Source organism: Cydia fagiglandana, chromosome 6, assembly GCF_963556715.1.
Source record: "Cydia fagiglandana chromosome 6, ilCydFagi1.1, whole genome shotgun sequence".
Classification (NCBI taxonomy): domain Eukaryota; kingdom Metazoa; phylum Arthropoda; class Insecta; order Lepidoptera; family Tortricidae; genus Cydia; species Cydia fagiglandana.
Window position 1 is genome coordinate 8,695,299 of NC_085937.1, and position 17,495 is coordinate 8,712,793.

Below are 17,495 nucleotides of genomic sequence, written 5' to 3' on the forward strand. Positions count from 1 at the left end.
ATGTGAAAGAATCAGGTTTTCAATATTTATTACTGAAAACGCCCTTTTATATTTTCCTCTCACCAAACAAAGGGATTTCTCGGTTTATTTGACGGATACCATGAAAAACATTTACACAATGAAGACTTATGATATATTTTTAGAAACAACACGTAGGTGGGCAACCCCTCGCTTTTCCGCTAATTTAAGTTGAAAATGAAAGTCTCTTACATTACAATGAATTTACTCATATTTCGCAAATTAGTCTTCAGAAACGTAGTATTTTAGTATTTTATTCTTCACTTTGTGTAAGCTTAAGATATATTTTAGGGCCATGTTCTAGCAAATTACATGAATCTAGTTAGGTATGAATAGAAAATGTAATACATATATTATGAAGTTCATTTTCGTATAGTCTGTGCGGAAAGAGAAGAGTCGTAGAATGTACCTTACATTCCACTATTCTTCTCTTTCCGCGCAGACTCAACTCATGTATTACGATACACTTTGATTTACTTTAAAATTACAACGAAGACCGATTCGTTGCGTGTTCCATTTTCGAAAACTTTTGGCTGTGGCACGGAACAATCATTTCATGACACGGCAGCCATGCCATGCGCCATACGAGTAGAATATGATGACACTCCTCCCGTGTCATACGCCACACGTAAAAAACATTGATGACACGCGCGGCAGGCGTGTCATCAGCCCCGAATCGGTTAACCGAAGACAGTTATAAGATTACAAGTTGTAGGTACATTAGATTTTTACTTATTATTTATTTATTTATTTATCACTACATTTTAAAGCCCCCCCCCGCCGCGTCTGTCTGTTTGTGTTTGTATGTTTGTTCGCGATAAACTCAAAACTATGAACGGATTTTCATGCGATTTGACCTATCAATAGAGTGATTCTTGAGGAAGGTTTAGATTTATTTGCTAACCCGTACGAAGCCGGGGCGGGTCGCTAGTTTTATATACCTACTTAATATGAATTTATAAAAAGATTATGAAGATATAAGTTAATAGATTATTTATTCACAACATGAAAAATGTACTTTGGAAAACCTAGACATCTAGGCATGAATACTAATTTAATACTAAGGAATTGGGAAAGTTCATTTCCGTTCAAGGTAGATAAACTAGTCGCTTAGTTGAAAGTTGATTACAAAGTCATTAATAATCAAAACGGGTTACCGATTCATATTTTACTACTTCAGTAACTCGTATAAGTTTAAGCGCCATCTGTCACTGTTATCATCAAAACTAATCAAGCATAACAAGGAATCTAAAAAAACATGTTATCAGGCGATACATAAATAACAATCCCACGAGAGCACGACCCCTGTGTGTGAAATGCATCTGCAGCGGAGACGCCTGCGCCAGCGGCGCGCCATGCTCCGTTCCTGTCACTAACATGCGCTTTATTTCCTAACAAACCAGTGTACACTTGATCTCCGACTACGCATTAATATAACGGATCTTAATGCCTCAGTTATACCAGTCTGTCTCAAGCAGCTGGCCCGTGATCGGAACGCAATAAGAACAACAGGTCAGCGCGGGCGCTGCGGGTGTAAACATACAACACACACATGCGCGAGATGAAAGAAGCCCGGCCACTTATCGCTTGCACCCGTTTTGATTATGCGCTCGCTGTCAGCACCCCGAAATAGACATAAACTGCGGAATGTGCTTGAATGAAACTAAAAATTACAAACGGTCAGGGACCGTTTTCGGTTAACGTATATACTAGCGGTACCTATTGGATAGCAATGTCACTCTGTTAATTAAGCTGACATTCAAAATCGATGTTGCAATTTTTTTTAACGATTTTAGATTTAGATATTCTAATTTGCTTTGCTACTGCCATAAGATTAGTCGAGCTCGAGGCAAGTGTAAGGCATACACCGGCACCGTATCTTCATGTCCCTCTTATTAAAAACAAATGTTCAATAATATTATTTATGCCATCGAAAAATAACCGAAGCTGGGCAATTTGCAATTTCCTTTTCGGTTATACGAATGTATGCAAACTATGTAATGCCATGGTTTCGCCCATTAAATATTTAACTTCTCGTAAATGTATTTCGAAGCCATTCCGTGATTGTGGCTCATCATGTATGCTCATTGGTCGTGGTAATGAAATGAACAGCCATATTATTTATGCGAACATTTATTCTGCCCCGCGCAAGGATGACATCGCGATTGTGTTGTGATAAAGATTTAAATAAACAAACGAAATATTGATAGTTGTTTCGAACAAAAGTATATATGTAGGTATTATAAACAATGCATTTAAGCCACAGCCGCTATCACATACTATGTTGGTATATTGAAGTAAAAAAGATATTTAAATATTTGATGTTAAATATCATATTTTTTAGGAGTTAAGGTGCGTAAAAGAGCGCATCCCGATATTTTTAAGCAATATTTCAAATATTTATACGAATAAAATAATTACACAAATAAAAAAAAATGACGGCAAATATACAAACACACTTAGATCTACACTTAGTCTTTAAGACTAAAAAACCAAATTTACTAAAGAGATAGTAAATTCATAAATAAGAAATGAATATAAACGTAGCTAAAATATAAGCAGTGCAAAAATGACACCGAAAGAAATAGTGCAATCAGCGCTATGAATAGAACTCATTATCGCTATGCCTTACAGAGTCTCTACGGAGTCTGGAATCTAATGATAACTAAGTGTCGCAGTGTTCTCTGTTCACGTCACCACGATCTTTAAAGTAAAACAAATATTGTAACGTTTGCAGTTTCAATATAAAACGAATATAAAACAATATTATATTCAATATCTACTTCACTGAAAGCGATTAAATGACGGGTAACTACCTACTACATGATACATGATCCAACGAAAGACTTGAGGCTGAAATTATAAAATTACAAATAATATCTAAAAATCACGAGAATATGACTCTAAACAATTTTAACCTTACATTAAGCTCCTCTTTTCTGCTTTTCAAAGAGTCTAGAGTTAAAAATTGGTCGGTAGCTAATTTTGATCTATTTATTGTTTTTTTTTTCTATTTTATAGAATAAAAATTAGTCGGTAGCTAATTTCGATCTATTGATTTTTTTTCTATTTTATAAAATAAGAGGACCAGCAGTCTTCCGTGGGATCAAGTATCCCTGCTAAAAATAAATTCCGGCATCCCTAAACCAAAACAGACGAAAAAAGTCAAACCAGAACCCAGGTGCGGTTCACATCCGCATCCTGCAAAAACATTTACGTTAGAGCGATTCACTTTACAATTCAGAACCGAAATCCAGCAAGTAAAGTTTAAAGTTTTATGCGAGAGCAGTAACTTATTACCTGGTTACGTACTAGAAACTTTCTAGATCTGAGTCCAAGTAAAAATATTTGCTAGCCTAGGAAGTTCATCTTCTGCGCCTCAACTATCTGGGACTTGAAAACTAACAGGTAACGAGGTTCTTATATTCATTAAATAAGTTGGAATCAGTTGGAATGTTCTTAGTTTATTTATACTTTTTAGTCTTATTTATAAACACATTCTATTAAATAAATTTTAATTGAGATTATAGTATTTGAACAATAACTAGTCAATTTATATAATAGTTACTCCCTAACTAAGAAGTCTTACTGTCTTAGGGAACATAATTATTATCACAATAATGTAGGCAAGCAAAAACATAAGCATAACAAAAACTCACAACTATGAACAGCCAGCAGCAATTGTTGCTATTAAGCGGGTGAGGTGTTCAGAATGATCTTGACGCGACTTTATTGTTAAGAGAATAAGATTGCGTCAAGGTAAATTTGAACACTTCACCCGCTTAGCAACTTCTGCTGCTGACTGAACACTGAAAATAACTAGGGAGGTTTCTTAGTATAATTATTTATGTACCTATCTACAAAGTCATCCGTTTTACTTTCTCTTGAATAGGTATAGAATATTAATAGAATTAAAAGGTTCAGTTTTTGTTGGGTTGTGTCTAAAGGCTTTACGAGAAGGTTTCCGTTGGCCGAGAACTTTGGAAACTTGAGTATTGTTCCTCAATGGAGCTTTTATTTTTCAAATTCTGTTAGAGGCGCAGACTGAGCTTTGCCCGGGGAAAAATGTTTTATTCGGAGTCCTTCTTTCGGGGTCATCCATTAATTACGTCACACGAATTTCTAGGTTTTTTGACCCCTCCCCCTCCTTGTCACATTTGGTCACATTTGGCAAACCCCTCCCCCCTAGTGTGACGTCATATTTTTTCTACGAAATCGCCAAATCGAATTAAGTAAGTACTATTAAGTATTATTAATATTTTATCAAAATATTTTTGACGATATAAATATTAGTAATTTTATAACCCAAAACTGCTTAGGAATTAAAAGAATAAAAACGATTATCGTTTTAAAAACTTGTTATTTAAATGTACAGCCAATAAAATAATTAAAAGAAAAAATCGGTTACTGATGAAGTTAAAGTGACGTCACAAAGTTTGTGTCTCCCCCCTCCTGTCACAATATGTCACATTTTCTTGACCCCCTCCCTCCCCCTAAACGTGTGATGTAATTAATGGATGACCCCTTCTTAAGAAAAACTAGCAAAAGGAACGGATTGACATATTTTACTTAATGTAACTAAGCTCTTTTTTCGAAAATACTTAGTTAACTCTTTCCCTCTGAATTAAGTATGTGTATGTAAAATGCATACGCATAGGTATATATATTTTTTATATTATCATTTTATTTAAAGTCTGCAGCCGTCTAAGCAAAATTAACAAAAAAATACCAATTGAAGTTTAGTCGAAAACCGTACCGTGAATCACAAAAGAAATGATGGGGCGGTCAATTACGACGGTTTCTACCTGAGCCGCACACCTGTCGCCGTACTGATTTCTCAAAAAAAGTTTGGAAATAAGTGCGTCCACATCACCATCAAATCAAATATGTGTGACTATTTGAAGTAGGCAGCTATATAAATGATTATGTTATTTTTAACAAGAAACACTCGAACAATACCTTAAACAATGTATTCGACCTGAATTTTACAAGAGCACTTTTGTAGTGGGCATAAAATAATTGTTACTTAGAAACGAAAATGGGCACATGTTATGTAAATAATGAATAGCAAAGTAACATTCCGATGTTGAAATATGCCAGCTCGGAAAATTTGTTTATGCCTAAAACAAATAAATGAACGTAGACGAGAAAGAACTACGAGTACGTGCCAGCAAAAATTAAATTGTTGATACAAAATTGTTTCACCCGAAATTTAGTTTCGGAACTTTTGGATTCATCCGTGGATGTCATTCCCATCGTTCGACATAGCACGTTAGGTACCAGCAAAAGTGCGCTCTCCGATTACACATAGTACGGATCTCGGTCAAGTCAAGCTACACTGGTTTTTACTAGAACAGAAGTAACAAAGAGGACTCACCCGCACTCGTGCTATCTTTGGTAGTATTTGAAAACACGTCCTGCTGCATTATATTATTCGACACTTTGAAGATATTGTATCCATGTATATCGATATTCCAAGTCATGCTAAAGGTAATTCGGCATCATATGAGCCTTGATATTATTAATGCTACGATCACCGGTTTACTGGTTATATTATCCAGATATTCCAGTCTGGGTGGGAGGTTATAGTTTAATATTCCGTAATATCACGTATATATAAGACCGATGTATCACGTCACCAGAATACCTACTCTTACTATGCTTGTCTCAATTTGCAAACAAGTTATTTACTAAGTATTGGTGAACTAAGAATATTTAGGTAATAACAAACATTTCAATATTTTTTCGGTTCAGAATACAGGCAGAATTTCTGTACGTCTACCTATCTATTGAACCTTTTACAATCAAAGCCTGGCAGAGCTTTTTTAATTGAAAAACCATTTTTGTTTTTTTTTTCGTTCGTAACCAACGTTTGGCGTTTGGATTGGAGTTGATCCGAATAATAATTTCGCTGTCGACAGCAATTTGCAGATTTATGCTCGATGTAGATCGACTCGAATGTCACCGTTTATTTCATTTAATAATTAATCGTATAATTTAATGGTAAATACGTTAAGTATTTTAACTAAAAATTATTTCAACATACAAGGGCGTAGGTAAGGAAATAGTCTTGGCATCCAGAATCCTTCACAGTGTTAGATTGTTATAAGTGTTATAACTCACTATAAAGTATTATTGTGCCTATTCTTATGTGGCTGTCTAAATATGAGTCTCGCACGAAACCCCGTAAATATAAGATTTATGCGTTATAAAACAAGCATCAAATTCGGATACATTTGAGGATGGTAACGTACATTTATAGCTTGATTTATTGATTGATTTATTTATCGATTTAATGCCGAGTTGACCTGATGAGTGTAAACGTAAACTACCGCAACGGATTGCCGTTGCCCACGCCGGCAGATGTCCAGCCAACAATAGGTGCTCTCTCGACAATAGATCTATCGAATTCTACAGCCATTAGTAAATACAATAAAGACCGGTGTTCAATAATACTAAACAAGACTAGATTTAGGTATTGTACTACATATATATATACCTATGCCTAAGCATACGAATTCTCATCTCATACGAATCTTTAATAATTTTAACAAACGTTTGCATTTATGTATCATTGATAAACGAGAATATTTTGCAGATACTTACATAACGTTTTGTTTTGGTTAAATAAATGTAGTTTAAATTTTTTACTACTACCTAATATTTATATTTTTGGGCAACCCTATAGGTCCCAAAAGTTAATACATAGATACGACTGGCCATATTTCTAGACGACGTTACCCAACGTACACAACGACGTTGCCAATACATATACTTATTCTATAAGTGCACAATATGTATATACCTACCTTTGTTTATGACTCTGCATACCGTCAAAATCTCGTGATAAAACCCGCAAACTATTGTTCCCAAAACGTTGTTAGCGCAACAAAAAAGTTGCTCTTTTCTTTGGCCCCGCCGTCCCATTTGTTCGCGAACCGGGCCCGGAAGGAGCCTCGTAGGGTATACAAGTTATTCTTACGAGCGACAAGACCGTGACGAATATCAATGACATTTTAATATCCAAGTACTCCTTATACTTTGAAGCTGGTTATAGTTATATTTAAGACCTTTTTGAAGTTACCTAATACACAATGTAAAGCGTATAGGTAAATATATTAGGCCAATAGTTTTATGACCAATCGCAACGATTCTCTTTATGACACGGTCAAGAGGCACTTGGCCTTTTAACAGTCTGTCCCTCTACACACTTCACGATTAGGACATTTAGGACACTCAAATTCTTGAGGACAGTAAAACTACTATATCGAACCAACCGCCACCTCGGATAAAGCCAATTTTGAGTAAAGGACTGATGCTAATAGTTAGGTATGGTATAAGTATCTCTACAGAAGTCAACTTACGTAGATATCGTTCTTTACCATGCCATGCCCATCGTGTAGAGGAGCCATGAAGCGCGTAGCAAATTCTTCTGACAGGGTGTCCCGATCATCAATAATGGGATCCTCTTTAATTTTACAATTAATAATAGCTTCAGTCTTCGTCCAGTCCTTTCCTTACAGTCCCTCAGTCTAGTGCTACGTAGTTAGGGCCGTGGGCCCGTGGCATTTTGCCCGCTCTTCCAGCATATGTTACACTATTGTCCCGACTACGCAGCTATGGAACTGAAGAGATATTTTGCGCCAGGGTTATCAGGGTAATGTAAATAGCATCCCGCATTAATGTTGATTGGAGATTATCCGCCAAACACCAAGGTATTTGATCGTTATTTGCAATGGAATATCATTGATCTGGCAACTAATTGGAAACGAATATCAATCATCCACATACCGGCTTAGTTTCGATGTATACGCTCGCTTGATTTAGATTGCTAGTTGCTATTGTTCCTAGCTTTATTGGTATTCATATTTTAATTCGGGAATTTTAACAAGAGTTAAATGCCGAACCATGTAGGTTGAAGTATTTTTACACGCTTAGCTTCCTATTGGACGAAAATATTTCCTATCATTTAAAACAGTATGGAACTAGTGTGACGAAAAAATTAAACGAATACAATTAATGGCATTTAGGTACCTATCTAACAAATTGACAAACCTGTATGAATTTTACATGACTGTGATAAAAAGTTTAGCATTAAATAATTTCCTTATGTCCCGATTCCAACTTTGAGATACGTCAATTAATAAATCTAGAAACGATATAGATTAGATGTGTTAGTGTCAAAAGTGACGTTTTTGTTTGAAGAAACGTCACATTTGACACTGACATATTTAATCCATATCGTTTCTAGATCTCTTAATTGGCGTATCTTAAGAGTTCGAATCGGGCCGTTATTCTTAACATCAAGTAAAAGTACTCCAATTATCATAAACGGGTAATTAGGGGTACGGGTATAAAATAAAGAAAAACAAGCATAGCCAAACAAAACCAATGTGCAACGCAGGTTCCAATCAAATTATTACGATTTTTCTTCATACAAAAATAATAAAATAAAAAATAAAAATAAATAAATATTTGTGGACATCTTACACAGATCAACCTAGCCCCAAACTAAGCAAAGCTTGTACTATGGGTGCTAGGCGACGATATACATACATATATAGATAAATACATACTTATATACATAGAAAACACCCATGACTCAGGAACAAATATTAGTGTTCATCACACAAATAAATGCCCTTACTGGGATTCGAACCCAGGACCATCGGCTTCGCAGGCAGGGTCACTACCCACTAAAGAACAATAATAATAATAAGAACGTATTAATAAGAAATGCGTAGTACTTACACCAGGAAGACGACGATTCAGCGAGGTATAAGTCACCAGTTACAGGTTATCAGTAAGAAACAAGTTTGAGCGGGCTGCGGAATGTTTGAAAATAAACGGCTAATAGTGCAGTGCAATCAACGGCATAACATAAGATCTACATAAAACGGATATTATGTATTTATTGTTACATCAATTCATGCGATCCTTACCTGTCAGTAGGAACAAAATTAGACGCCGCATGTTGGAATCCTTCAAAGCGATAGTTTTAGGCCGGGTATGTTTGTTCAGGAGCCATCGCCACGAAACGTCAGGTCAAAGGTAAGGCCAATGTTTACGCGACTCAGCTGGTCTCCGATTCCGAATTCGCCAATTAACCACACACTCGCGCACTGCGGAATCCGCACGCTGCAATGTCAGCGACCACGAGAAAAACTAGACACTCAGCGAAAGCTGTCCACAAGTTCAAGAATCCGAGCCGGGTGGCTCTCGTCAGCCTCGTACGGGCTTGTTATTCATTCATAACGCGGTTAGTGGTTCCCGAGAGCGAGTTGACAGTTGTTCTCTGTGATGAAAACATCACACATGTTTCAAGCGGAGAGGAAAGGTCTCGCGCGCGATCGCAGCGCACGGCGGCCGACTCGCGAGTTGCGTGAGTAGGCCGGCAGGGGCGCGCGGGGCGCGGGGGCACGCCTGCGCCTCGCCCGCACCGCACCACCTCGGTATTGACCGACGACGCCTCCTTCCCACAATTCACATCCTTAACTAGGTACTGCGAATTCTCCTTTGAAAAATCCCCTAATTCCTTCTCTACGATTGAGATAGGACACGTTTTATGAAAGGCATTATAAACCTTCATAGGAAAGCCCCTTGGCTATTTTCGTCCGGGTACACGCTTTCTGCATAACTTTACCTGCCCTTATATTATGAAATTACGATCGGCGATACCTTGACAAGTACGGGTTTTACAACGTGGTCGCAGTATACAATTTATAACTTTTCTAGAAAGCTTGCGACGGCGCTGGCTGCTTTTACGCCGCGAGCTTCGTAGCTTCTCGGTACTCTCCATTTTCCGATTCCGCCACATTCGTTTATTTTATTCAAACTTTTATGCATTCAGGTCTGAGTACTCAAGCATAAATAAAATTGGAACCGCCCGGGTGCCTGTTCTGTATGTCGAGAACCCTGTCAATTTTGACTATCTTTATCGATGGGCTGAAAATTGGCTGTTGTGATTGACGGATTGCAGACGCGATGATGGAATGAATTTTATTCACACCTATCAGATTTTGGGAAACCTAAAATGGTAACTTGATAAAGTTTAATGTTTACGGATTATGTAATTTACTTACTTGGCGACACTTACTTCAAGTGTTGTAGATAGAAATAAATACTATGTTTATTGACAATTAAATGTTATCAAATGACCGGTTTTGAATGAAACCGTGAGATAGCAGGTCCCGTCGGGGCGACGGCGCGCCGCGTGGCCTGCGGCGGCGGCCCTCTGACGTCAACACTTTAAGACGCTGTATTCCCATCGACTACTGAACCATCGACTCAAGAGAATTAAATCAGTATAAATTATACTGTACATGAGTATTAATAACTGGGCATGAACGGAGATCTCAGTTATCTTGGTTTTCCACAGTTAAAGCTGGTGGCGGAATACGAAGGATTAACAGCGAAGAAATACAGAGAGAATTGCAGTTAGAGCATGATGAACCTAGATGGGCAGTGGAATATCTGTGGGTTTATACACTAGGATTATGAGATTTCAGAACTATCAATTGATTCTGTTAAGGGATTTATATGTCCTGTTCAAGGATAGTGAGATGGACATAGCTACCTAATACAGTCATGGACTTTATTGGTGGTGGAAGTGTGTGATATGACTGTTAGAACAGTTTTTGTGGGTAGAGTGCTCCGAGATGAGTTCCCGTCGAGAACCGAAGTTTCCTATGACAACGAGAGACTCTTTTAAAGTTGATGTCCTGATTACTTTAACTCGTCTAGGTATTATCTCATACCAGTTATCAGCAGAGCTCGGATAGGGTGAGCTATTTGCCTTATAATTTGACATGTCTTATGTCATATATAAGGCAAATAGCTCACCCTATCCGAGCTCTGGTTATCAGATTGTCACTGTTAGCAAGGATACATGATTAAAAGGTGTCATAGTTTTATTACCGACTTTTTGGTTAAATTAATTTCACGGTCCTAATGTATATAGTAATAGGTATATAATTCCGGCTTAATACGAGTATCAGCTGAAAGTCAGATTTAAAATAAAACAAAAAAAGTAATCCACTTCCGCTAGTTGACCGGGCTAAAGGCTAAATGAATTGGAAATTAGCTCTACTAAAAGCCCTTTCAAGGAATTGGTGGATACAATTCGTCGAAATGCCAAATGCCTTACCTATGTTTGTATAGTACCTACGAAAACGTGAATAAAATAATTCCTGGAGAAAACAATAAAGCGTATTGAGGTTTATATTGGGCTCCTTGAACAAGCCCTGGCTCTCCGATCGCTCATTCTTTCTTCCGTGCGACTGAACATACTCATTGCAGTTGCACCTTAACCAGGCGTGGCTCACTCCGCGATTTCGTCGCTTTGCTACAGGTAGCTAAAAGTCCATCCGTTCGGCCCCAATTTTGGGGTTTGCCATAAGCCGCGCGTGGCGCTGTCGCCACTTAGCGGCCATATTTGTGTTGATCGTGACAGACGCGTTTTGTTAGAGAGTCAGTCTTCTGTACCCAGTACTATTTAGTTTTAACCCTTAAGGGACTCCTATCCCTTGCCCATTTGATTAAAGATCGTGAAAGTAATAAACGTTATTTTCTATTATATGTTTCAACAATTATTTAAATGCACCAACCAGAAAATCCTTTCTAGAAGGACGACTAAGTAATCGACCGGGACAGACGATTGAACGTCTGCAGAGCAGAGTGCAGACAATGTGTCAGCTACTTCCAATCACCCAAGTGGGAACTGTCAGCAACGAAACCATATTAGAACAAGACCGAAGTGATCCCATAAGTGTTCCGTGAACAAAGTTTTGTACGGAACACTAAAAATCTCAGGTACTTGGGAACTTTCATTTAAATACTTAATTATGTACAATCATCAGCTGCAGATAGAAATCTCCGTTCCTGCCTTTTCAAACTTAATATGTACATACAACTTGTGCAGGAGGCGGGTATTTGTAGCTGACTGTACCTTTGACGGTCATTTAACAGTCGTCACAAAACTTAAAATCAGACCTGTTTTCAACATGAATAAAATTAAACCGTACATATTAAAACGGAGTGATATTTATGTTGCCGACTGTACATAACGCGCCCGTCGACCGTCGACCCCAACAGAAGTTGATACGAAAAGAAATGTGAGCCGATCGCCATTGACCTTTGAACGACCACCACATCGATACCGCAGGAATTGACGAGACGTATAAATTGCACAGAAGCTAAACAATCGATAAGCATTGAATTCATATAAACCACGTGAACCTTACTTTTATTTGGAAGGCAAACGCTTAGGCAAAAATACACCTAGTTATACAGGAACTTTACCTAACTCTACCTTATCGATCAAGAACATTTAAAAGAATATAAATAAATATTGAAGACATCCATTTTAACTGACCCCTGAAATAGGACGCGAGAGAAGAGCTTTTTGGCTTGATTCCTGTAAATGATGGGCTAGCAATTGAGAACAATATTCTTAAAGCAAGCTTTAAGGTGAGGTGTGCAAGCCTGGAACGGATTTCCATGGTCAATAGCATTCCGAGCGATAACTCATAAGGGCTATGTGTAACGAACCCTCATGGATGATAGCTGCCGCTCCGTTGGTGGGTTGAATGGATATTTTTTTTATGTCCAGCGGTCATCGAAATAAACGTCTTTGACTTGTTAGTCAGTTAGTAGTAGTCCGTTGGATATGATAGTCATATTTTTGTAGGAAATAGTTTTGGCAATTATTGTGCAGGAAACAAAAATAAGGGTGTATAGGTAAACATAATATATTTAAGGTACTTAAGTAGGTATATTCTGAATGTTACCTATACCTACAGAATATACCTGACGGTCGACCCAACCAGAAGTTGATACGACAAGAAATGTGAGCCGCTTGACCTTCGAGGGCTCACCACATCGATACCATACAAATTGGCGCGACATTGCACAGAAGCTACGAGCCTACGGGTAAACAACACGCAGCGCCATAAATCAACGGGAATCTATCTAACTTTGGAAGTCAAACGCCGATTGAATTAAAGAAGTTACGCCAAACGTTTTTAGGTTTTCACTCGCGTTTATGATGCTTTATTTATTATCTAAATAGGGGTAATGTTTTTAAATACAAGGCATTTTAAATCGTAGGATACTTAGTGTAATATGATCGTGATTTATTACATCGAGCGAAATCAGGTTTTGAAAGAGAATTATGATCTAAGAAAGCGCCATGATTTTTCAAAAATTCTGCTGGCTGAATCCACTGTTACCTACCTTAATCCCATTTTGAGTCGAGGGTTAAAAAGCAAACTGCACATGCACACTGTTTCAGACCCGACATTAGCTTATTATAACATGAGTGTCATTGTCATGTCTAAAATATTTCAGATCTGTCCAATATGCAATTGTGTAGGTTTTTCATAGATAATAGTAGCTACGAAAAACCTACACAATTACATATTGGACAGATCTGAAATATTTTAGATTTGCGTAGCTTATTATAACATGAGTGTTATTGTCATGTCTAAAATATTTCAGTAGGGATTGCAATCCGGTCCGGCGGATCCGGTAATCCGGCCGGATCCGACACATTTTTCATGATACCGGATCCGGCAAAATTCACCGGATCCGGTCCCGGATCCGGTAAAGTGAATCAAAGCGCTAAAATATAAAATTACAGCTTAAAACACTGCTAAAATTTAAAAGTTCTCGCCAGTATTCGAATTTTCTCTCTCGCAAACAGCAACACAACAACTTGTTTGTTAGTTGACGCCAGTCTTCTAGCCGACGAAATATGTGTCGTGAGATTTCCGTGCACCATAAGTACTGCATTGGTTTATATTCAATTTATTGTGTTGTTACATTGTAATTTAATGTACATGTTCTTTCGTTTGATTTTGTACAAACCATTTTAGCCCACTTATAATAAGTGTTACCTGCATTTAAAATATAATAATGAATAAAGTTTTATAAAATTAAATAGAGAAATATATGTTGACTTTTGACGACCGGTCTGACCTAGCCAGTGGGTAGTGATCCTGCCTGTGGAGCCGCGATCCTGGGTTTTCGAATCCCGGTAAGGACAATTATTTGTGTGATGAGCACAGATATTTGTTCCTGAGTCATGGTTGCTTTCTATGTATTTAATTTTAAGTATTTGTATATTATATATCGTTGTCTGAGTACCAACAACACAAGCTTTCTTGAGCTTACCGTGGGGCTTAGTCAATTTGTGTAAAAATGTCCTATAATATTTATTTATTATTATTATTTATATGTTATTTTGTTATTATTATGCTACTAAATGTACTTGTATAGGTATACACGTTTATTGATTTTGATTGCTAAAACTAAAATGGTTGAATTGAGAGCACCTTTTTGTTGGAAATGTGGGTTGGGCTATAGATATTTTAAGAGAAAAAGAAGATTTTATTTATGGTTAAGTAATGAAAACGTTGATTTTTGAAACTTAAAACAGCCGTCATCGAATTAAACTGTTGTGAGACGTACTAACATTGAATAATTTACGGTTTAGACTCACTTGTTTTTAGTCACTCGCGCGTCAGGTTTGGGAGAGCCTAGGTCTCCTGTTAAGACACCAGTTTTATTAATCCATTAAAAAATATCCTTAACTTCGCATATAACGCTAAAAACATGATAAAATACGTGACTTGATGAATTTTTTATCCGCAATACCAATCCGGCCGGATCCGGCCGGATCCGCCGGATTGAGGCCAAAATCCGGCCGGATCCGGCCGGATTCAAAACCAGTCCGGATTGCAATCCCTATATTTCAGATCTGTTCAATATGCAAGTGTGTAGGTTTTTCATAGATAATAGTAGCTACGAAAAACCTACACAATTACATATTGGACAGATCTGAAATATTTTAGATTTGCGTAAGTTGCTGTGTCCAGACGAGCCGAGCTCGTACTACATCGATAACCACAACCTAGTAAGTATTCCGGGCGATTCCGCGACGCCATTTAAAACTGGGATATAGTGCCGGCGCCAGCTGAGTTGGCAAGGAGCTGCCCGCAAATTAATTAGGACCAAGGACGGCCATGTACGATACATACACAGACGGAGTAATGTGTCTGGCACGTCTTACTATGTGAAGAGTTAAGAAGTGCGGGCATGTCGGCATAAATCTGAGATAGGTATCGCTATAGAGACAAGATTTCGTCCGCGTGAAACATAATGTACTTACCTATTTATTTAAGAAACAAAAATATTGCCACATATAGGTAACCGTGTATCGATTTTTTTGTATAGGTACTTACCAAATTTTGACAAGCGACAATTTAAACTTTTGATCTACTTATTTCAAAATGATAAGATGTATTCTTACGTGATTTGAAAATATTTTCCATTATTTTATTGAGAGTCTTTCCTGAATCGGAACTAATAGAAAACGATTTCAAAGCGCATTAGGAGGAACCCAAGCTTGTAATGAGGTTTTCGCTCACTCGCTCGCATTTCAATGGAGAAACCTAATTATAGTGGCTGTAAATTCCTGGCGTTTATAATTACTAGAGCAAGGGCGGCAATTAAGTAAGCTCTGACTTTTGATAAACGGGGTGAGACGCGAATAAAAGGGATTGCGAGGCTGAAAATCAGGGATCCTACCATCTACTCAAATTAACACCGCAAGTTTTGGACATTAATCCGTAATGAAGCTACCTTAATTTTAACACTGCGGGTAGAATAATAGATAGCTAATAGTTAATTATTATTGTATTGTACCTAACCTATTTAGCGCCACTTGCACCGTTCCACTAACCCAGGTTAATAGGTTAAACCTGGAGTTATCATGGTTATCAGTACAATTTGACACTGGGTTAACGGTGTAATCGCTTAACCCCAGGGTAGTGGGATGATGCTGATGAAGATGGACTTTGCACCAATCGCACAGATTTAAACAGAGCAAATTGAGGCAGTGTCAGTATTAACGTCATTTATTATAGAAATTTGACATTAATGACGACATTTCCGTCTTCAAATGCCATTTAAGAGTTAGCTTGGTAAGACTCTAATAACATCTTGAGACAATTTGTAAAGCATTGCACTCGAGAAAGTCGGACTGTGGATTTGAAATTTGTAACACGTTGTTGAGCGATAATATCGGCGTTAACGACACATATCGGGACGGGTCTACCAATAACTCTCGCAACATACGGAGCTTAAGCTGCTGCGGGCTACAGCGAAGCGTAGCGCTACGAGTGGATGCCTTCACTCTTCAGCGAGACTTTATTTGCAAAAGTTATACCGACGTACAGAAGTTAAATCGGTAAATTTCAATATACCTAGCTAGATACATTGAAGCCGAGTACAATCTCTTGCAATAATATGTTACGACGAAGGCCGCAATAATATTTACATATGTAACACGCTCTTATTCCGTACCGAAAAATTTGTCAAACCTTTACATTAAACAGTTTTTGCAGCTAAGAGTTTGCAGAATCCGAAAGTTTGAAATTTTTACATGCGCCGATTCGGAGAGACGAAAAAAAATGATGAAATTTGTTTTACCAAGCGGATTTTAAACCATGCGTTACAGTAAACCTATACAATACTAAAGTTGATTTTCATTTTATTTTTAATATTATCGTTATCACTATATATTTTTATAGTATAGTCAGCAGCAGAAGTAGGTAACGAGTTCTAGCAACTAAGTTGTGTTCAGATCACATGAACACTTCGCCCGCTTAACTTCTGCTGCTGATTGTACCTTACTACACACTATGTTAAACCAAAAAGAATAGATAGTATAGAGGGGTCCTGTCAAAGTAAATTTTGTAGTCACGGTACATTTACTGCCATCTATCGACACACGATTAAAACTTAAAATAAAATTGAAAATGTATAAATGAATTAAAATATGTTTACGGATATATGATTATTAATTTTTATTGTTCCACACTGACCCATGTTCTTTCACTGATACGTGTTAAAATTGTTAAATATCAAACGGTGTCGCCAACGCCATCTAACCGACAATAGGCCAAAGGTATATGGCGCCATCTATTCGAGAGCGACTTTTGCTTGACATCCGAGGCACGTTTTTTTCTTAGACTTTATTTATCTTATACGGAGTTATATATATCTCTGGTTAAACATTACCAAACTTACTCCAGTGTATACGTAGCGACATCTGACGGATGATGGGTAAGTTATTCAGCGCAGGTCCGAGCTCAGCCCGCGACGTATGATGATAAGGCCAACTCGCACGGCTTTCAAGTTGGTTTAACATTCACTAGATGGCATTAACGTCAATCTTGAATATTATTCGTGTCTTCTAGTCAGTCAAGCCTAAAAACAAAGTAACCGCATACAAGATTACGAGACCCTGGCCCAATATTACAGGGTTCTATGTTTGACTTTTATATAACTAAAATTTGAACATTGTCATAGTGACATTAAGTCGAATTGCAACTATCTTGAGAATGTAACATAGAACCCTGTAAAGTGGTTATAATATTCTCTTTGCCTGTAATATTGGGCCAACGAAGAGTAAC

The 17,495-nt window shown here is 37.5% G+C and overlaps 1 protein-coding gene and 1 long non-coding RNA gene across 2 annotated transcripts in view; both read right to left on the reverse strand.

Annotated features, from left to right (window-relative positions):
* LOC134665103 (transmembrane protein 132E) overlaps positions 1-9,416 on the reverse strand; it is a 117,455-nt gene extending 108,039 nt beyond the window's left edge. Inside the window, 1 exon segment of the mRNA XM_063521927.1 lies at positions 8,961-9,416. Coding sequence (XP_063377997.1) covers positions 8,961-8,991 — 31 coding nt within the window. The 5' untranslated portion in view covers positions 8,992-9,416.
* Positions 1-17,495, reverse strand: part of LOC134665109 (uncharacterized) — a 347,418-nt gene that overhangs the window by 292,113 nt on the left and 37,810 nt on the right. The window lies entirely within an intron of this gene.